Consider the following 24,068-nt stretch of genomic DNA (forward strand, 5'->3'; position numbering starts at 1 on the left):
TTTGCGGCGAACTGTAATAAATGGTACCAAATTTGGAACATTTTGCATTTGGGAGAACGGATGAAGCTGTAATTTTGTATTGGGGGCCCTGGTTTGTGATAAAGAGGTGGTTTTGGGAATGTGTACTCCAAGTGCACAAGAAGTACTAAATAGTACAATATATGGTACAATTTTGTATTGGGCGAACAGATAGTCCTTGAAAACAGAAATTTGGCGTTAGTTTCGCTGTTCATGTGTATATGGATATCGCTGGTGATGCCTAGGGTAGAAGGAAGGAAATGGTTTTGGGCATGCCTTGTATAACTGTACAAAAAGTATTGTAAGAAATCTGGGATTGGGTCTAAGGATAGAGGTGAAATTCTGAAATTTGATATGGAGGCCTCTGTAGGTAGAAAAACTGGATGGGGAACATTTGTGCAAGGGTTTAACTAATATACTCTTCGGTCAACTTTTTGGCGTAAAAGGTAAGCATTTTCCTATTATTATAAAGGACTCTACTCCCAGAGTGTTGGTTTTACCAACCTTAGTTGTTATACAGAAAAGCTATTATCGAAATATTTTCACACAGAAAATATTAAGCTGGCAAGGCCTAGTAGGGGTTGTGACCTAGTAAAATAGATTTCTTAAGATTTGAATCGATTTTTATTCCGCAAATTTACGAAAATCTGAACCGATGTTGACACAATTTTTGGTACTTATTTCTGCGCTGCATCTGACATCTGATACCAACGATCATTGTTGTGGAGTACATAACAAATGTTGTTTGGAAAATTTCATCTCAATTGGATAATAAATGCGACCTGCATTTTATTCACAAAAATACATGGACAGACGGACGGACGGACTGACATGAATAAATCGACTATGAAAGTGATTCTATGAAGATCCTCAAAAGTAACTATGTGTCTATATCGCTTCCTTCTCCGTGTTACAAACAAATGCACAAAGACATAATACCTTTACCACTATGAGTTCTAGGGTGTAAAAATCAGATGTCTCTGTGCAACTTTGATTATGTCTCAAAATTAAGGACATTTTCTTAAAAGTATATTTTTTGTTGTTTAATTTTTTTTTTTTTTTTTTTTTTTGATATATTTCACGAAAGTTCTCAATACGACATTACCGATTGATGCCAATTCATTGAAAAACAGCTGAGATATCCTTACGGCGGCCATACTAATTTTTGTATGCCCCACACTTAGTTTATTGTCCCTCTCCAACTAAAACCCAAATCCTTTTAACTACTTTTCTTGCAAAATTCCGCTCAACACATTTCACTTGCTGCAAAATTTAAAACTTCCATTGAAAATTCTCAAACCATTTGCCTTGTTTACTCCATTGAGTGTAAAAGATTTACTTTTACACAAAATGAAAAAAAAACCGAATGCACAAACGAATGCAACGAAATAATAAATTGGTCTCTGAACGGCTACAAAGAGACCGGGGGTTCAGCAGCCAGCATCTGTAATATGTGTTACGACGTTCAGAAGCCAAAGCAGAACAAAAAAAAAAAAAAAAAAACGAGAAATTTGTTGCTCAAACCAAAAGTACTAAGAATTATTTTACTATGAAGTATGGAATGTCAAAACCAGAGAACCATTGTACATGGCTGATGATGGAGGCGGCGGAGAAGAGCAACCGGGTGAAAGCCATGAAGCCATGAAACAGCCACATACAAACATAATTTTCTCTAAAGAATTTATATTTTGTTTCATTTCCTTTTCTAGTTCGTTTCTGTTCTGTACTCGAGAATAAAAATATTTTGATATATGTGACTGTTGCAACAACGAGACCCAAGACCCAAGACCCAGGAAACGGCAGCAGCAGCAACGGCAACTTTATAGCATCTAAAACAGGCAGCTATTACAGTCAACATCTTGTCGTTGGGTTATAAGCAAATGAGCGGAATTTATGTGTATGTGTGCCATTAAGTTTCCGTGATTGTGCGTGCATGTGTGTGTGCATATGAGTAGGTTTTTACTCTGACACATACTTTCATGCTATATTTAAGGATATGATGTTTTTAAATAAATTTCTATGATAATGTTGGTTTGCCAGACCCCCGGCCCCTGAAACATATCCGTCTCTCTCTCTCCTGGTTCCTCAAGTTGAAGATTACTATCTGTTTTAGTTTTAGTTTCACGTTAATAGAAATCTAAGAAAATAAAAACACAGTGGTTTGAACGAAGGCATCTAATGAAGACAAGGAGTTTTGAATTCGAAAAAGAACTTTCTTTCGCTAGTTCACCCGTACTGCATTAAAAACCCACAATATTCTAAAATTTTGAATAACGCATTATATGCCTTTCGGTACTAAAGGCTTGTGCAAACTAGGAGTGACAATTAATATCCTCCACCATATTAAGACAGGAATATGTATTTGTGCTTACAATTAAAACTCCTTGAAATTATTATAAATTATATACTCTTGAGCTAGTTTCAGAAAGGAATAATATAAGTTGATTTAAATTAACTCAAAATGGTATATATGTTATGAAGGGCATATATGGGTGCACGATTTGATGTAGCTCCCATATTTAAAGTATTCATTTACTTTATTGTGCTTTTAGTCATATTTTTCAAAAGAAACAACTGTAAAATGTAAGACAGTTGTCAGAAAACATCTCTGGGAAGAATTGTGCATATATGTCTTAATTCTTAATTGTGCATATGGGTCTTATAGATCCCAATATAGACACACTTCAACGGCCTTTTTGCTAAGTTATTAGGAGTTCAAACATATACCAGCTACACATTTTCGTATATCCCCCCATACAACCGTACCTTTCGATATTCTGTGTAATCATGATTTTACCATATTTTAAGAGCATACTTTTAGGAGCTTTAAGAACTTTTTTAGGGTGATAAAAAACAGCAACAAAGTCAAACGCCATAATGTTTAATTTTTTTTTTTAAATTTTATTGAATGAAAGCAAAAAAGGTCGGAAATAGCATCAACTTTTAGAATAAGTTTAAATTTGTTCGAATTGGTCACCTTGGCACAAATTATGGCTTTCAAACGGCTAATGAAACAGTCACTCGCTGACCGAATGTTGCTCTGCGGTATTTTGGCCCATTCCCGGCAAAGCCCTTGCTTGAGGTGATCAACGCTTTTGTATTTTTTAGTGCCAACCTTGCTTTCCACAATACTCCAGACACATTAGTCAAACGGATTGGTATTCGGAGATTTTAGTGAACATTGTGCGGCTAAAATGTTTGGGTGCCCAAGGCTTTAAAACACCCTCCAGAATATTTTCGCGATAATATTCGGCGGTTCTTCTGATGCCACGGTAGATTAATACGAGCGGAGAGCGACGGTCGGCTGTTATGGCAAATAAATACGATCATTTTTTATTAACAAACTGGTGGACAACAAATGTTTTATCATCGGAAAAACCGGCAGTTCACCACTTTCGGCCAAGCGAAGCAACTCTTTAGCTCTTTTGAGTATATTTTCTTTCTGTTGCGGTGTGAGTTCTTGCACTTTTTGGAATTTCAATGGCTTTTTCATTTTCAATGGCTATATATATATATATATATATATATATATATATAAACATATATATATATATATATATATATATATATATATATATATATATATATATATATATATATATATATATATATATATATATATATATATATATATATATATATATATATATATATATATATATGCTTTATTGGGTCTAAAATTATTATTTCAATGAGGTACAAATGGAGTGACGAACTTAATATACCCTAATATACCCGTCCTCCATTACACCACCATGCCGTCATGCCAAATTTTAGAATTCCAGCACAACGCAACGCATTTAGTGCCCTAAAGAGGACAACCTTTTAGTAAAATGTCGTAAATCTTATTATAACCTTCAGAGAAATCTAGATTTCAAATTTCAGAACTGTTGCTCTAACAATAGCCAGGATCGTTTGGTACTAAACTCCAAAAGAGCAATTTTATAGCATATTTGAAATATAAAATTTGGGCTCCAAATCATATGTTTAGTACATTTTAGGATGTGGTACTCAGTACTTTTTAGTACCACTTTCCGCAGTTTCTACGCCTTTACAACAGAAATGGTCCCAAGATACAGTTAATAATTTTAGATTTTTTTTTTTCCTCCACATTTGTACACTTTTGTAATACCATAAATGATGAAGTAAAATGTACAATTTTGCCATTGTGAGGTATATATAAATGTTCAATTTTAGAATCGTTGCCTCACCAGTAAAATATTTTTGAATTCTTTGTACAGATTTCCAGAAACTACACCTTACCCGTTGACTTGCACCGAAAGAGGCCTTTTTGCGGATACAACACAGAGCAAACTACCAAAAATACCACCTTATTGCAAATAATAACCTATATTCGAAATTTAAAGATTCTAGATGCTTAACCAGGACCAATATAATCGTCTTACAATTTTAAACATATATTTTCTACTTCTATATATATTAAATTGAAAAAAGGGTTCGAAATTTTAATAAACACTCACCCACAGTGCAACCCCTTCGGTTGAGAATCCTTACATTAACATAACCCCGCAAGTTTTCCCATTTCTATCAATTCATTCGTTTCTCCTTTACAACCCAAAAGTCCTCTGATGTTCAGTCATCCATTTGGTTTTTCCTAAATGCAGAAAACATAAATTTTATGAAAGCCAAAAAAAAAAGCTAAGGAAGCTGTTGGAAAACCCCCCAATTACCCTTCCCCCTACGACGCACATACACACACGCATTCAACATTAAAGAGCAGCAGGAGCAGCATTATTAGGGCACGCTACTGTCATAACTAACGCAGACTTGTATTTATCTCTTCAGGCAAATTTATGTAACTGTAAATTTTTTTCCTTTTTTCACAACATTCATGGAGAACGGGGGAAAGTGGGTGGTTGGTCGGGTGGTTAGTGTCTGACTTCAAACCGAAAAATGGTAATAGATATATTTATTAGTTTGTATTTGTGCAGCGGGTATCCTGTGTATATCCTGGCACAGGATAATGTAACATTTCCTTTCATATGTCTTGCAAACAAGCCAGAATATCTATCAGCATCATTATGCTTTATGGGTATATGTGCATGTGCGTGCATGCATGATGTGTTGTGGAACTAGGTTGCCTAGAACTCGCTGTTGTTTGTTGTCCTCACACAAACATCTTTAGAGATATTTTTCCCCATCAAAAGATGTCAACATCGCTTCATGTTTATTTCTTGGGCGCCATAAAAAAGAGGATTGAATTTTACTTCCTGTTTCCGTTTTTTTAGCTACAGATACGCTGTGTCTCTGAGTATCTGCAAATCATTGCCTGCACAATCTAGATTTAGACATTGACACGTTCCAATCCGTTTATGGTCAGTTGAAAAATGTTCATTTCGTTTTATGAGATAGTTTTCAATTAGGTTGGGCGACCGCCACATGTTACGTTGCTCATTTTTTTTATCGTTCTATTTTTATTGGCATCATCTGTTACCGGGATGAAGCAAAAGCCAGTTCGGTTGGCTACAAATATTGTCATCAAAATTGATGCTAAAACGTTTGACATGTCGTGAGTGTTGACATGTCAGCCAAATTATGGTGGCCAACCAAAAATGAATTTCTTCATTAGATTTCATTGTGGCATTCAAGGAATCAAGTTATTTATAAACCAAAGTAGAGTAGTTTAGTTTATGGACTCTGGGTATATAAAATGATTTCGGAAATTAAAAAGGATGGCATGTGGTAGTTATATACCTATAAACTTTAGAGGCACTGTAACATATGTATATGCTATTTTCTTAGGGGTAAATTTTTTATACACCGGAACGAATGTGAGAGGTTATGTACATAAAATTTTAAATACTTATTAAATACATGTGACACTGGATAGAGAGGAAAACCATATATTAATAAATTTAAAGACTATAATCGTAATTATATTACAAGTCCTGGGAGACCCAAAGTTGTTACCTAAAGCTGTGATAACACTGAAAAATTGAATAAATTGGATCTTATTGAATTCGACGATCACTAAAGGTTAATAGTTCTTTTTGCTCTAAAAAGGGGTCGACCTGAGTCATTTTTTTTAATTTGGATTATAAAATGGAAAATACAGAAGAAATATTCCCAAAATGTTTAATTTTAATATTAGAATCTACATCGATAAATCAAAGCGTGAAAAGCCAAAAAACAGAGCTTAAACCCGAGAATATGGCCGCTGTGGCAGAGAGTGTGGTCAATATGGAATTTCGGGATTCCACTTCTATACATTCATTCAAATCCATTCACTCAATCATAGACAACAACAAAGACCTCAATATTAAATTTGAGAAAACATTCGTTGTCCAGCAGTTTGTGAACAAACAAACTGATCGTTTTTACCTGCCAAAGAGGTCAGCTGAAAATGTGCACCTTCGGTTGGCCAGCAGAACTCAAACTCCGGCCATGGTGATGGTGTGGACCGCCATAACAGCCGATGCTCACTCTCCGCTCGTATTAATCGACCGTGGCAACAGAATAAATGCCGGATATTATCGCGAAAATATTCTGGAGGGTGTATTAAAGCCTTGGGCACGCAAAGATTTTGGCCGCAGACCTTGGACATATCACATTCCAACAGGACTCAGCACTCAGCACGCGCCACCCAAGAATGATTACAAAATGAGGTTCCTCTGTTCATTACTAGCGCACAATGGCAATTAAAATCTCCGGATACCAATCCGTTGGACTATTGTGTCTGGCGAATTTTGGAAAGCAAGGTTGGCAGGAAAAAAGCGCTTCGCCGAGGATGGGCCAAAATACCGCAGATCAATATTCGGGCAGCGTGTGGCGGTTTTATTGGCCTTTTGAAGACCATAATTCGTGCCAATGATGACCTATTCCAACAAATCTAAACTTATTCTAAAATTTGATGCTATTTCCGACATTTATGTTTTCATTCAATAAAATTAAAGAAATGTAAAAATTATGGCGTTTGACTTTGTTGCATTTTTTTATCTCGCCCTGTATGTATAGTATTTATTTCCGAAACCACCTTTATATGTCCAGGTTGCGATTCTAATACCAATAGGTACGATATTTAGTAATTTAGTGATTTTTAGTACTTTTAGTAGAATTCTAGTCTAAAAATCCGGCCTTATCTCACCCCTACCCCCACATATAAAAGTTCAAGATCCTAGCTTTAAATGTTTCGCCTGGGCGTTGATGAATCAGACAGTCAGTCTTTTCAGATTCTTTATCCAATCTAGTATTTGAAAATTAAGTTGAAATACGTTCGAATTTTGAATCATGATCCTGCTTTTACACCCTACACCACATAGTGGTAGGGGTATTATAACTTTGAACATTTGTTTGTAACATGAAGAAGGAACACAGTTACTTTTGAGGATCTTCATAGGAATACTTTCTGAGTAGATTCATTAATTTCGAGTTAATTGTGCACAATATGGCCAATATAAGTCTAAATGACTTGAATTTTGGCACACCCGACCTAATTCGTCTTAGAAGCAAGTACATCAAATTTGATAAAAATCCGTTCAGATATAGCTTTAGCTCCCATATATATTTTCATCCGATTTGTTGTTTAAATCCAACACAATCGTGATATGCCACATGGTATACCAGATATATAATAGACCTCAGAAATACCCTTGCCAAATTATATATAGATCGGTTGAGATTTGAATATAGATATAGCTCCCATATATATCTTCGACCGATTTTCAATTTATTGTGTACCAAATGGTTAATATCAGTCCAAATGGAGTGAATTTTGGTACTTCCAACAAAATTCAGTTAAGCAAATGAATCAAATTTAATGAAAATCGGTATAGACATAGATGTAACTCCCATATATATATATATATATATATATATATGTTAAATCCGATTTGGTGTTTAAATCCCTCACATTCGTAATATACAATCTACAACAATCATAATTTTAAGCAGATATCTCATAGAGCTCAGAAATATCTTTGCCAAATATTATCGATATCGGATTGGGTTTGAATGTAGCTCCCATTTATATCTTTATCCGATTTCAGGTTTATTGTGCACAAAATGACTAATATCAACCCTAATGAACATAATTTTGGCTCCGTCGAACTTAAAGTTGTTTTTTTTACATTGAAGTCTACCCTATTCCCATAAGAGAGTTCTGCGTCGATCTGCTAGGAAATGCAATGCCTAGGCTGTACATTTGGAGAGTCAAAGCTGTATAAAGTGCTGAATATTTTTGAAATGTGACAAAAAATACCAAGCAATTCAAAATAGTAGGCTATGCGAAAATATTTACAATTCCGAAAAGAAAAACTTTTTTCATTTCATTTTATTTTCTCATTATTTCAAAAAGGTTATAGAAAACTTGAAATAGCTTATTTTACATATTTGCTTCTAAATTCGTTTCTTTTTATTCATTTTCGCAGAAAAAAAACTGAAACTAACATTTACCTTCTACATTTTTCTTTTATTTGCAGACTTCTTTTTGTAAAACATCACCTCGGCATTTATAAGGGGACCTGGTGATAACAATGACATTGGCCAAGATTATGGTGCAAAGAGTTTTATTAAAAAGTGTAACCTAAGAATTGTCAAAGGCAAAAGCAAAAACAAACAAAGAAAAAACGAAGCACGCCACAACTGGAAACGTTGCAAAATTGCAGATGCATTAACATAAAATTACGCAAACGTTGCCAGCAATCAACAAAAGCTCAACTTCAAGGATAAAGAAATACAATAAATGCAACCCCCACCCTTACGCTCTTCAATCACACAAACACCCTCACAAAGAACAAAGGAAAGGGAAGTGAAATCTAAACTGAAGCTAATCCTTTAAGAATCACTTGGTGAATGCGAAATAAATGCAGCAAATGAAGGTGCAACTCGAGAGAGCTGGAGTTGACAACACTAAAGTGGCCCCCCGCATTATTCCTTTGGGAATGAAATTGTAGTCATTTGGTATTTATGAGATCTTTTGCTATGGCACGACACAAAAAGGGGATAATGCACTAAGACCCCCAATCATAAAAAAGAAGCACGATAGCGCTTAGCGAACAAAGCCCGCTTAGTGAATGTTGCATTCTGATTCCTGATCAAGAAAATTTGAAATTTTAATAGCCTCGCCAGCAAGTGGAATTTGTATGAAATATTGAAAGGATTCAAGTGTTTTGATGTTGAATGGGGATGAATTAGCTGTGCATTGAAAATTTTCCAGATTTAAGTGGCGCCCAATAAAAAAACGAGACGAAACGAAACGATAGCGACAACATTTGGCAACCTTATGTCACACACAGGGCCACTCCCACATTTGGAAACAATACCCCACAGCCACTAGCTGTAGCGTACGTCTGGCATCATCATAAGCTATATTATACTGAACGGAAGTTGGGAATATATTTACATGCAATCTACGTTAACTGAATGCAAATGAAGGCATGACCAGGGTTGGCAGGAACCAAACGACGGCCATCAACATAAACTGAAAGAAACATACTGCTGCTCCTCCTACTCCTTCTACACACAAGCCGAGCAAGCAGTGTGGAAACGAGCAACAGACGACAGCTGCCCCATGAATATTTGATAAGGCCAAGACCCAAAACTGTGAAGGATAAAGGACAAAAGCAGCCAACCAACCTGTCAGCCAACCAGACGCACACACACGTCCCAGCCAAGGAAAAGAAACAACCCAAGAAATGACAATAAGTTTACGTAGCCACCACCCACATCTTCTCCATAGGTTTGAACAGATTTTAACGTAAACGGAAAAATAGCAGGTAATCTATTCCAGGAGGAAGAATACAGATTAACTTTTAATCATCATCGAAGTGGCAGAGTGGTAACGCAGAGGGGCTTACCACCAAGAACCACAGCCAGGCTTAACAATACAATGACCGATTTAAGACGCTCGGTCGATACAACAACACGTTTCCATCAGCAACAGCAGCAACAACAACAACAACACCATTCGTCAGTCTCACATGACAGCTATCGTTCCAGCTGCAATTCCTCGCCCGAACCCAAATCTTCCCTGGCACTATGCCAACAAAGCCTTAGTAATGGCAGCTACAGACACCCCTTACTGCAAAATCTCACAGATCATCCTCACATGAACAGCACCAGTGGTGGCAGTTCCTCGACCAGTACCACTGCCACAGCCACCACAATAGGACGCAGCTCCCAGTATATCAGTGAGAACGGCAATCACAATTCTTCCATGGGTGAGATACAGTTTGACGAGCGGGAAATCTACTATGTATCCCCCTCGAAACGGAAAAGTTCCCTGAGTGGCAGTCAGACGCCAGTGTTGCGCAGCAGCCTAAGGGCCTGTGAACGTCTGCGATCCTTCAGCCCCACATCGGCTGCCACCATAGCTCCCTCGTACCCGCCTATAATGCCTTCAGCGGCCTATGGGGCCCGTCTAAGTGGAACTGCAGGGCAGGATCTTAGTTTCGACAACTACGAAGCCTCTTCCCATTATTCGGATACAGCAATGCAAGTCCTGCGATCGGGCAGCTGTTCAGCCATGACCAGCCATTTGAATACCAACAATCTCATTCAGTCTCAAGCAACAACCGGCGGTGGTGCCAATAGCAGCAACGATAGCTCCAGCAATCAACAACGGCCAGGCCATCAGAACAATGTCACCTTTTCGAATCACATAAGCGAACAGCGGGTTGTGGCGTCTCAGAATCGTGGTTCACTGCGCCGCAGCAAGGGCCGTAGTAATCAATCGCTTTGCAGTTGCGATGCTGGCTCAGATGCTGAGCTAAATCCGGATCCAACGCGTCCTCTTTACGAATACAGCCTGGAGCGTCGCCGCAAGGTGCACACATACACGTGTGAACAAAATGCCCAGATATTGTTGCGTTTGGAACGTGAACGTAATCGGAAGTTATCTCTGAGTGGAGGTGGCGGCAGTGGTGGCGCAATTGCTATTGGCAGCGGCAGCAAAGATGATTTGGAGGTAAGTAAAAAATTTGCATGTTTTCATTTGAGATATATACTTAGAGTTGTCATTCTGCTATAATTTTTGAAAAAAAAAAAATAATCTGATTTTATGAAGTATGAGACAGGAATGAGGTCTCCCATGCGCTCCATTTTACATAAATTAAGTTTTTTATACCCTACACCACATAGTGATAAGGGTATTATGTCTTTGTGCATTTGTTTGTAACATGGAGAAGGAAACGAGATAGACCCATAGTTACTTTTGAGAACCTTCATAGAATCACTTTCTTAGTCGATTTATGCATGTCCGTCCGTCCGTCCGTCTGTCCATGTATTCTTGTGAACAAAATGCAGGTCGCATTTATTATCCGATTGAGATGAAATTTTCCAAACAATATTTTTTTGGCCCAAGGACGAACCCTATTGAAATTGGTGAGAATCGGATCAAATTTAGATATAGCTCTCATATATATCATCCGATTTCGGGTTAAATGTGCACTAAATGGTCAATATCAGCCCAAATCACCAGTTTAGAAGCTAATACGTAAAATTTGGAGAAACCCGGTTCAGAGATAGCTATAGTTCGTAAAATGCACTATAGAATTAGATAGATTTTGATTTTGTATCAAATATCTCATAGAGCTCTGAAATGCCATGTATAAACCTTTTTACGAGAGCTCTACTAAATATGCATATTGGTGTAGGGTATCATATGGTCGGCCCCGCCCGACTTTTGAGCTTTCCTTACTGGTAAACATTCTATGACTGTTTGTCATTTCGGCTGTTGAAAGGATGGACCCTTCCTTTTTTGATACGGAGTTCCAAATATTAATAAAGGAAAATGGTTTTCGATATTTGGAAAGGAACAAGTTTCCATAAAAAAAGTTTAGTATATTTAAGACAACTATCGAGCAATTTCAAAGTTACAGATGTTTTCCGAATTCAAACCTTTCACACAGGAGATTGCCAATATAAGGGAATACTCGCAATAGCCTCTATATGGAAGTCCCAACTGTTTTTATACCCTCAGCCTTAGGGCTCATCGAAATGACGGGGTTTAGATCGAAACGAAATTAGTTTCAGGATATTTGGAGTCGATCCAGCCATGTCCGTACGTCTATATGTGTGTACGAAAAATCTGGAAGGGAGCAACCATTTTAAATTTAGATCATCGTAATATTTTCACAAAACTTGGATTGGGTCCGGAAATGGTTAACCCCTTTCGGCACCTCCGCCCTAAGAAAAACTCAAAATTTCTAAATAAATGACAGGGAATGTAAGAGTACCCGTAACATGTAGACAAGACTTTGGTTAAGGCAACATTGGCCTACTTACTATTCCAACAAAAGATCAACATGTGTATGCCCTCAGACATATGGCTAGATTTATATATCATTTGATACGGTCATAACGTGCCTCTTCGAAATAACGACTTTAGACATAGGTCTCTTTGGACAAAATTCGTTTCAGGAAATTTGGTGTCGATATAGCCATGTACGTCCGTTCGTCCGACTGTCTGGCTATTGCGCACGATAACTCTCAAAGGAAGTATCCGATTTGGTCCAAACTTGCTATATCACGATTTTATTATCAAACATAGATCGAGTTTGGAGATAGGTAATATCGGTCCACTCATTCGGGTACACCCCCCACAAAATGTCAAAGTTTTCAAAGAAAATATTTGCTTCAGAGAAAGAATAATCCGATTTTGCTCCAACTTTGCAAATTCTAATGTTTCCATCTGTGCTATGTCAGGTGCGAAAATGGACAATATCGGTTCACTCCATAAAGTGCCTCCCACACAAAGGGTCAACATTTTGAATAATAATAACTCTAATAAAATGTGATGTAACAGTCCGATTTTCTTCAAATAACACACAAGACAGAAAATTGTCTATGCAGGTCCAGATCTTCGTATAGGCCCCATATAGCAGTACCTCCCTATATTGGGTATTTTGACGAGTTTAGGTACAATACCCACCTAAATTGTTTGAGTTGTAGTATTTGAAATTCGTAATGGATGCTACAGCCTATGGCAGACAATTGTCTATTCTGGTCCATGTCTTCGCACAGCTCCGATGTAACGGCACCTCCCTATATGCGATATTTTAATGATTTTAGGTACATTATTCACCGTTTATTTCAAGTTGCGAATTTGAATATGGTAATGACTTATGACTAACAATACCGACGAATTGACGTGGACCTGCACGTCGTGTAGACACCAATATAACGGCTATATTCGTTATTTTTAAAATTTTTAACATAATTTTTGATGATTTTATTTCCAAATTCGTTCCAAATGGTGGAGGGTATTCAAAGTTCGGCCCGGCCGAACTTACTGCTTTTTAACTTGTTATTAATCCGAGGTCTGGTGTGAATATGGAATATATCGGTCCATTCCTTTTGGTACCTCCCCCACAAAAGGGTCAACATTTTCAATATTCATGGAGCTCATAAAACACGAAACTAACATCCGATTCTATTCTTACTTGACACATCCCATTACTTCTATCAACACAAGATCTATTATAAAGATGGTAGAGAACGGATAATTTCTTCTGGTACCTTCCCCACATAGGGTTCAATATTTTGAAAAACAAACGCTCAAAAAAAAAAACAAAATAAGCATCCACCTCTCTTCAAATTTCACACATACAAACATTTTTGCTAACACAAGATCAATTGTGAAGATGTTAGATATCTGCGGACCCCTTCTGATACCTCACCCACAAAAAGTCACAATTTCCAATACTTCAATCTGTCATAACTTGCGAAAAAATGCAGCGATTCTTTACAACTTGCTATATCCAAATATTTATATCACGTTTATTAAGGTCCGATACGAAATGGACAAAAACTAGAATCAGGAAATATCATCATATAACTGCTTTACCAAAAAGTGGACCTATGTACATTGATAATTTTTTGTAAATAATCAAAAGATCGAATATCGAGAGGTACCGGTATACGGTTGTTATAGGAAGACGTGAACCTATATATCCATTGTTCTTCCAACGGAGCTGGAACATATTGCGAACTAAAAATATCAAATTTTATACAAATCTGTTTAAAAATTTGACTTAAATTGTCAAAACACTAAATGTTATAGGACCCCTATTTCTTATACATATTACGGTATCTATACAATGTTCTGTTAACGAAACGAGAACCCATCACGAACTACAAATATCAATTTTTAGTCAAATTCGTGGTAAAATTTAAACCCTGAAAATGTCGAAAGATAGCGTTATATAGGGGTTATACGAAAACCTTTGCTGATATACCTCATTCTTAATTCCAACATCTTAGACATAATACAAATTAAAATGCCAAATTTCAAAGTTCTACATCTATTAGTGTGGACTGTATCGTGATTTGAACAGACAGTCGGATATCATTGAATCGACTTGGAATTTGAAGAATTTATGCCTATGGGGTCTACGACGAATATTTAGGGGTGTGACAAATTAAATATACCCTCCTTTACATTGTGGAGGGTATAAGAAGGAGAAAGAAAAAGGAACTGGTTTTATTAACACCAAATTTCCACCTGCAACAGAGGAATATCTGACATTATACTCTCTTCAAAACTCAATGTTTTCTCTTTAAACTCATTTAAATTCGGCCTCTAATGGGTTAATGGGCCATTTTTCACATGGCAAACTGCCATTTGCAAAGGATGTGTTTTATTTGCTACAAAACACGAAACATCTGAATAAAAACGTGTTCTCTTTTTTAAGAAATGTACAGGCTATGAATCTACAAATTATTGCTCGTATTCATCACTTACTGGCTGGCACTCATTCTACACATACACACACACACACACATGTACACATATTGTTACACGTTTCCTTTTTTAATTTGCCTATTTGTGTTTTTGTAATTACAAAACACATACATACTCGCACCCGTCCAGGAGGCACTCGCACACGGGATAAAACTTCGTTCACTTTTGGCCTGCCGCATATTGTGTCGTTGAATATGCCACGTAAATCGCGTGAGACACACATAAAATCCATAAATAGAGCCATTTGTGGCCGTGTTGTTTTCATACCTTTCCACAAGGCATCACATCGTATCGCTGCTCCAGCGATGCCTGGGTAAACCCCTGCCTACACACAAATCCGTCCATCCGTCTACGCCGTGAAAGTGTTCTGCTTTACTTCGTCGTTCATATACATCAGGCAAATAGCACCTATTTCAACTTCTAATTGCGTTTTTTCGGAGTACGCAACAAAACGCTATGTGACCTTCTCCGTGGCAGTGTATGCTGGCCGGATTTGCTGTGGAGCCATGATGCTGGTGCTATTTATGTTTGCTGTTGCACGTATTGTCGTCGTCGTTGTGGTTGTTGATGTAGTAACAAAGTAAGTGGTAGATAACTTAGAACTGCTGACTGTAATTACTAAGGACCAAATTGCGTGGGTGCCTAGGTGTGCCTGTGTGTGTGTGAGTAAGTATTTTCACTTTGCACGAAAAATTCCCAAATGGCGGCGCTGAGAAACAAAGGTCGTTCGAGGAGTATCAGCTTTGAACACCCCCACCACCACAAACAGCAGCAACAACAACAAAAATGTTTAATAAACATAAATATGTTGATGTTTATTTAATACGAACTGATTCCGTTTTCATATTGTATTTTTTGTATTCAAGTCATTCGGGAGACATATACATTTGCCAAATTAGCTTTTCCCGTATCTCGTGTTTTTTCTTCACGACTTTACGCCACAATCTGCTGCCATTTTAACAATGTGGCAGATTGTTGTAATTGCTAAATTTCAATAGACTTGGTTGTGCGTAGAGGTGGAGGAACTCCTTAAAAGCCAGCTATCGAGAGGTCAAATGCAAGATTCGTGAGATAGGGTTTTTATACCCTCAACCATACATAGTATGGATGGTATATTAAGTTCGTCATTGCGTTTGTAACTCCTCGAAATATTCATGTCAGATCCAACAAAGTATATATATTCTTGATCAGCGTAAAATTCTAAGACGATTTAGCCATGTCCGTCTGTCTGTCTGTGTGTCTGTCTGTCTGTCTGTCTGTCTGTCTGTTGTAATCACGAACAAATTGAGATAGAAGGCTAAAATTTTGCACACATGTATTTTTTCCCAGTAGGCAGGTTAAGTTCGTAAATGGGCCATGTAGGTCGAAGTTATCATATAGCCCCCATATAACGGTACCTCCCGATATTCGATATTTTGATGATTTTAGCGACATTATTCACCGGAATTATTTCAAATTTGGCATTTGAAGTTTGTAATGGATGCTACAGCCTAGGACAGAAAATTGTCTGTGCAGGTTCACGTGTTCCTGTAGCCCCCATATAACGGTACCCCCCGATATTCGGTTTTTTTGATGATTTTAGCGACATTGTTTACCGGAATCGTTTCAAATTTGGTATTTGAAGTTCGTAATGGATACTTCATCCAAAGTCAAAGAATGAGCCATGTAGGTCCACGTCTTCATATAGCCCCCATATAACGGTACCCCCGATATTCGGTATTTTAATGATTTTAGCGGCATTATTTACAGGGATTTTTTCAAATTTCGCATGTGAAGTTCGTAATGGATACTTCAGCCCATGCCAGAAAATTGTCTGTGCAGGTCCACGTTTTCGTATAGCCCCCATATAACGGTACCCCCCATATTCGGTATTTTGACGATTTTAGCTACATTATAAACAGATTTTTCTTCAAGTTTTGCATTTAAATATTGTAATAATTTATGACAAAAGTTGCCTATGCAGGCCCACGTCGTCGTAAAGCATACCGTATTTTTAAGATTTTAACAGAATTTTTAACGGGTTTTATTTTTTGGAAATTGCCAAATTTGTACCAAATGGTGGAGGGTATTAAAAGTTCGGCCCGGCCGAACTTACAGCTTTTTTACTTGTTCATGTTGAAGATGGGCTAGATCATTTCACGCTATCGTATAGCCCCGATATAACAATACCCCCTGATATTCGGCATTAAATGATTTTTTACAGGAAATTTTTTTATTTAAAGTTCGTAATGGGTACTACAACCTATGACAACAAATTGCATATGTAGGTCCACATATTCGTATAGTCCAGGTTCACATATTCGTATATAGCGATACCTCCTGATATTCGGTATTTCGATGATTTTTAGAACATAAGTCTCCAGAATCGTTTCAAATTTCGTAGCCGTTTCCAGGCTATTGATACAAGAAATATTTTTTACCGGAATTGTTTCAAATTTCGTATTTATATTCGTAATTGGTACTACAACCTGTGACCAAAAATTGTAAATGCAGGATCATATAACAGTTTTCCTTCGACCGGTGTTTTTCGACGGAATTTTGTGGAAATAGTTCAAATTCCTTCAAAATAGTGGAGAGCTCTGGGCCGAACTTTGCTGATTTCTACATGTTTTATACCCTCAGTCATGTGGCTAGAGAGGGTATACATCATTTGATAGTGCCAAGATGTGCCTCATCGATATAATGGTTCCAGACCCTAGGACTCTGTGGACCAAATCCGTTTCAGGACATTTGGAGTCGATCTAGCGATGTCCGTCTCTCTGGCTGGTGCGCACGATAACTCTCTAAGGGATAAGATAGGCAATATCGGTCAACTCCTTCAGGTTACTCCCCCACAAAAGTTCAAAATGTTGAAAAAAAAAATATTTTGCTGCACAGAAAGACAAAGGATAATCAGATATTGCTCCACCTTTGCAAATACTAATATTTGCATCAGTGCTATGTCAGGTTCGAAAATGGACAATATTGGTTCACTCCATCAAGTACCTTCCCCACAAAGGTTCAAAATTTTTAATAATTATAACTCTTACAAAATGTGATGTAAGAGTCGGACTCGCATGGTCTGGTGTGCATACGAAATATTCCGATATACACCTTCTGGTACCTACCCCACAAAGGGTCAAATTTTGAATATTCATAAAACGCGAAGTTTACACCCGATTCAGGTTTGGCACATCCGAATATTTCTATCAACATAAGATAAAGATGGCTGGGTCAAAGTTTTGAATGAAATCATAAAATCCCAAATAAGCATTCGACTCTCTTCATATTTTATACATCCCATTATTTCTACTAACACAAGATCTGGTGTGAAGATGGGATATATCGGGCCACTCCTTCTAGTACCTACCCCACAAAGGGTCAATATTGTGAATACCCTTGAAGCTCTTAAAACGCGAAATTAACACCCGACTCCATTCAGAATTGGTATATATCCATCAACACAAGGTCTGTTATGAAGAAGGTGGAGATCGGACCATTTCTTCTGGTACCTCCGCCCCAAATGAAAGGTTTTGAAAAACAAAACACTCATAGAAAGCGAAATAAGCATTCAACTCTCTTCAAATTTCACACATACAAACATTTCTGCTAACACAAGATCTGTTCTGAGGATGATATATATATATCTGCAAAGGGTCACAATTTTCAATACTTTTATCTGTCATAACTTGGGAAACAAATCAGCGATTCTTTACAACTTCTTATATCCAAATATTTCTCTCAGCCAGAAACCTGAGATGAATATTGAGTTTATGATTTGACATAAATTTGGATATAAATGTTCCATTTTCTGGTAATTTAGCCCATTTTAATATTTTTATCTGTATTAAATGAAGTACGAAAGTGGAATAATTCGGTCGAATATATCTGGTACATAACGCACATTTTAACATTTTCTAAAAATTAACACATATCTCATATAAAGTGAAAGCAGTAACCAATATACTCCCACACTTGGTACTTCGCAATATTTGTATAATATTTATTTAGGTCCGATACGAAATGGACAATATTGGCCAATTCTTGCGGAACCTACTCCTTAGAGGGCCAATAATTTGAGTTTTCATAACAGAAGTCGAAATATATTTAAATAATCGAACATGGCTAAGGGTATATATCTGTCTGGAAATCCCAAAGATATAGCTCTTAATTTTTCTTCCTTGAATTCTTTTTCTTCCTTCAATAAAAGCCTTGATTTAATCATCCCGTTTGACTTTAGATTCATTGTACTCACTCATTCTCTCGCAGCGGCCTCCCTACTTCTGTATTTTGAACTCACACATTCTCCCCCACAATTGGAGAATAAAGTCAAGTTAAAGCGATACAAGGCAATGGAATACATTTCGCAGAATTGCCAAACCCCGCTTTGCTTAGCCAACACATTCATTCATTTTCCTTCTTTTTTCTAATTTCGGTTTTGTGTGCCACCATCTTCGTCGAAATTCTAACGTCCAGTACCTGACATGAATGGGAAAAGCCTCTTACATTCCCTACGAAAAAAATCTGTTTCCTTAATGGCTAAAAAGGTTGTACGCGTTAATCGTTTTTAAGGATTCTAATCCCAAAATCATTTTGCCGGAAAAAAGCAAACGAAAGAAGGTTAAATGAAGGATTATTTGCATTCACAATTGTCATAAATTCACACCACATGTTCGTAATGAAAACGGTCAAAGGAAGTGAGAAATATTAAAATGCCAAATTGTTGAGCTTAATTAATATTCTCAAAATCTTAGGCAGCGCCGAAATGTTTTATGGATATAAAGGATTGGGGAAAAATGTGATAAAAATTGTAATAAAATGATTAAGATAAAATGTTTAAAGCATGAGACAGATTTCGCTCACACAAATAAAAATCTTTCACAGTAAAATGTTGGAAAAATACTTGGAATTTAAAAAATCGTCCCAGTAGGAATTGAAAAGATACAAAACAAATTTTCACAATTTTTTTTAAAGAAACTAAAGGAATCTTAATTTGGCCATAAATATCATGTCAAAATAGCGACTTAAGAACCAAAAATCTCTTTGAACATACATACATTTTAGGAAATTTAAAGTTGATCTAATGATGTTCGTGCGCTTTTCCGATAATCTTCCAAAGAAATATCCGATTTGATCCAATCTTGGCACTTCGAAATATTTTACTAAACTTAGATCAAGTTGGAAAAAATCGTCCACACAAAAAACCCAATCTGGGTAAGTCCCTTATATAAGGCTATGGTCAGGTACGAAAGAGTACAAAAAATCTGAAACTCTATTTCCAGGGTTAGTATATATGCCCAATTACTGCCATTTAAATATTATTAGTTTCCCCTGGACCTTGATGATGTAATCAGTTACTCATTTATATGCTGCTTTTGATACGACCAAAACGTGTCTCATCGAAATGATGGTTTTAGACCCTAGGACCAAAATCCGTTTCAGGATATTTGAAATCGATCTAGCTACGCGAAATAACGACTTTAGAACCAAAGTCTCTTTGAAAGTCATCCGTTTCAGGAAATTTGAAGTCGATCTAATGATGTCCGTGCGCATGTCCGATAATCTTCCAAAGAAACATCGGATTTGGACCAAACTTGTCACTGCGCAATATTTTACTAAACTTAGATCGAGTTGGACAAAATCGCCCACACAAAAAACTCAACCTGGCTACGTTCCTGATATCAGACTAAGGGCAGGTACGAAAAACGGCAAAATTGTTCAAATCCCTCAACGTCGATTCATAATAAAAATTGGCCACCACCATATCAAAATCCTAGAAAGAAAGAGTGGCCTCAATTTCAATTTCAGAATTAAAATTCAATCCATTTGCCCAACGGCAAATTTAATGTCGTTTAGTACTTTTCGAAAAATCATGGTTCGCATTCCCACCTACTTCTCCTCAAAAGTATACATCGATAGTGGCCTTCATATCAAATTTTAGAACTCCATCTCCATACCAACACCCAACGCTACATTTTGTGGCATTTTGCACTTTTCGTACTTCTTAGCACGAATTTCCAAAACCACCCCTTTCTCGGAACTACAGACACCAACAGTGACAGCCATATAAAGTTTTACAATTTCAACTCCACTCCTTTACCTTATACCAAATGAAGTAACAACATTTAGTACGGATATCCAAAACAATATTCTCCTGATCAAAAATTAGTATCATTTACATCAATGTCGAAATTCAGGATTTTAGCTCTATACATTCAATCAATACCAAATTTTAGTAACATTTATTACTTTTCGTTAAATTAAGTATTCATTTCCGATAGCACCTCCAAATCTCAATACTACACACCAACATTTATCACAATATAAAATTTCACGAATTCAGCCCCATCCCTTCACCTAATACCAATTGTAGTACGCATTTCCAAAACCACCCTCATATCTCAATTCCAGATACACACAGTAGCATCAATACCGAATTTGAGGATTCCAAGCCTCTCCTTTCACCCAATACCAAATTTAGCGCCATTTAGTACTTTTCGTACAATCCCAGTAATAGCATTTTATCGTTATCCTTTCAACTAAGACCAAATTTAGTACCATTTAGTACTTTTCATACAAATATAGTACACATTTCCGATACCACTTCTATATGTCCAGGCTACACATGAATAGCAATAATAATATCAAATATCAGATTTCAAGCACTATCTAAATATAGTACTATTTTGTACATTTAGTGCACTTGTAGTACCCATTTCCAAAAACACCTCTTTATCACAAACCAACCACCTACAGTGATTCCAATAGAAAAACTTTCAAAATTCCAGTTTCATCCGTTTACCCTAACCCAAAGTTTTCCAAATTTAGTACCATTTAGTACAGTTCGCACATCTGGTACACACTTTCATAACCAAATTTCATGTATCAAATTTACTTTCCCACTTTGATTCTCATACACAAACTTCAAGTTTTTTGCTCTATAACACCAAACGTTACCATTTTCAAAGTCTAGTACCATTTTAGAACTTTTTGTAGCCTTAAAGTTCGAATTAAAAAAAAAACCTTTTGTACATTATCCAGTACTCCATCAAAATTGCAAAATTCTTGCTCTTTCCGTTTGTCCAATACAAATTATTCATTTTTTTGTATACTTTTCGTACCTTTTATTACGAATTTCCAAAAGGGGATATTTTTAAAAAATTATCAAAAAAGCCCATATGATCACACGCTTGAGGGTTATAATTTACAAGAAACATGTTAAAAAGTATCACTTGGTTTTGCCGACAGATGTATGCCTTCAGCCAATGTTCGATTATTTAAATACATTTTGATTTCTGTTATGAATAGGTTCGGAAGGTATGGGCCAATATTGTCCAAATCGTATCGGATCTAAATAAATATGATATAAATATTGCGAGGTGCCACCCTTGAGCTATATTGGTTACTTTCTTCAATTTACTTGAGATATGTGACAGAAGTATTCCATTTTCATACTTTGATCGAAGTATTCCATTTTGATATGGCCGATAAAAGTATTTATGGCAGATAACAGTATTGAAAATCATGACCCTATGTGCGAGAGGTACCAGAAGGGGTTTGTAGATATATAACATCTTCACAACAAATCTTGTGTTAGCAAAGTTGTTTGTATGTTTGAAATTTTAAAAGTGTTAGATGTTTACTTCGCTTTATTTGAGCGTTTTGTTTTTTTTTTTAAATTTTGAACCCTATGTGGGGGAGGTACCAAAAAAAAAGATCTTGTCTTGATAGAAATATTGAGATATGCCAAGTCTAAATGGAATCGGATGTTAATTTCGCGTTTTAGGAGCTTCATGGATTTTCAAAACTTTGACCATTTGTGAGGAAGGTACCACAAGTATTGAACCGATATATCCCATCCTCACAGCAGATCTGGTCTTAGTACAAATAATTGGGTGCGTGAAATATTAAGAGAAGCAGATGCTTGTTTCGAATTTTATGATTATTTTGGTCACTCAAAAGTTTGGCCATTTTGTGTGGGCATTTTGTGTGGGAAGTAGCAGAAGGAATGGTCCGATCTCTACCATCTTTATAATAGATCTTGTCTTGATATAATTATTGCGATGTGCCAAGCCTAAATGGAATCGGATGTTATTTTCGCGTTTTATGAGCTTCATGGATATTCAAAATATAGTGGGGGAGGTACCGGAATGAGTGGTCCGACGTATTCCGTATTCATACTTCATCTTGGGTTGGTTGAAGTAGCGTGTAATTTGAAAAGAATCAGATGTTTATTTCGCATTGTATAAGAGTTATAACTATTCAACAATTTGGCCCTTTTTGGGGAGGTACAAAATCGAGTGGGCCGATATTATTAATTTTCGCACCTGACGTAGCACTGGTTCATATATGAGGTTTTGCAAAGTTGGAGCAAAATCAGATTAGCCTTTCTCTTTCTGAGCAGTAAAATAATTTCTTCGAAAATGTCGACCCTGTGTGGGAACGTTGCCAAAAAGAGTGGGCCGATATTGCCCATCTCCGAACTTCATCTAGGTTTGATAATTATATTACGATGCACCAAGTTTTAACAAAATAGGATATTCATTTTGAGAGATATCGTGCACACCAGCCAGCTGGACAGACGGACGGACATCGCTAAATCGTCTCCAAATGTCCTGAAACGGATTTGGTCCAAAGAGACCTTGGGTCTAAATCCTTTATTCCGATGAGGCACGTTTTGGCCGTATCAAATGATATATGCCCTTTCCAGCCATATGGCTTAAGGTATAAAAAATGTTCTCGTATTTTTATCTGCAATATTGCCGAGGATACTATGTACCTAAAATCCACGGAGGAATTTTAATCCGAAAATTTCCAAAAGTCTGAAAGAGGGGGGAACTTGCCACTCCATGTATGTTACTTTGCGCTATAAAATTTCAAAACGCCGATACACGCGTCTTTTTGATTAGCTCTACATAATCTTCTGGATTTTCCTCGAGATTATTGAAAATATTGAAATTTGTCACAAAAGATATCTCTTGGGAGAGGTTCCGGGCATCCAGGTACCCCACCCAAGAAAATTTTTTGAGTGGCCTCCTGACCAGTGGTTGTATATTCTTTAAGTAAATTTAAAAAAACCATGACTCAACAGATCAAAAATCAGAAATGGTATCTTTTGCAAAATGGTAGGGATTTAAAGGATTTTTTTTAATATTTTTTAATTTTAAAAATAAATATGTCCAATTGCAAATATTTGCAGAAATAATTCCCTGATATGAATATGGCTAAACTATATTTTAAATTTAATGTCGAAATTGTTGTTTGGCCACCACTGATCTTAAGTACAATATACATATGCAGATTAGCTCATCTCCAATACTATAATAGTATAAGTTCATCATTTGAATTTAAAACAGATTTTGTTGTTCCA

General features: G+C 36.6%; 1 protein-coding gene across 1 annotated transcript in view; it reads left to right on the forward strand.

Moving 5' to 3' along the window:
- The first annotated feature begins 8,843 nt into the window (after nucleotides 1-8,843).
- The window catches only part of LOC131806713 (homeobox protein cut-like), a 46,332-nt gene continuing 31,107 nt past the window's right edge, over nucleotides 8,844-24,068 (forward strand). Inside the window, exons 1-2 of the mRNA XM_059131324.1 lie at nucleotides 8,844-10,942; nucleotides 15,160-15,299. Coding sequence (XP_058987307.1) covers nucleotides 9,866-10,942; nucleotides 15,160-15,299 — 1,217 coding nt within the window. The 5' untranslated portion in view covers nucleotides 8,844-9,865. The remainder of the gene's footprint in view (nucleotides 10,943-15,159; nucleotides 15,300-24,068) is intronic.

The sequence above is a fragment of the Musca domestica genome, unplaced genomic scaffold, assembly GCF_030504385.1.
Source record: "Musca domestica strain aabys unplaced genomic scaffold, Musca_domestica.polishedcontigs.V.1.1 85, whole genome shotgun sequence".
Lineage (NCBI taxonomy): Eukaryota > Metazoa > Arthropoda > Insecta > Diptera > Muscidae > Musca > Musca domestica.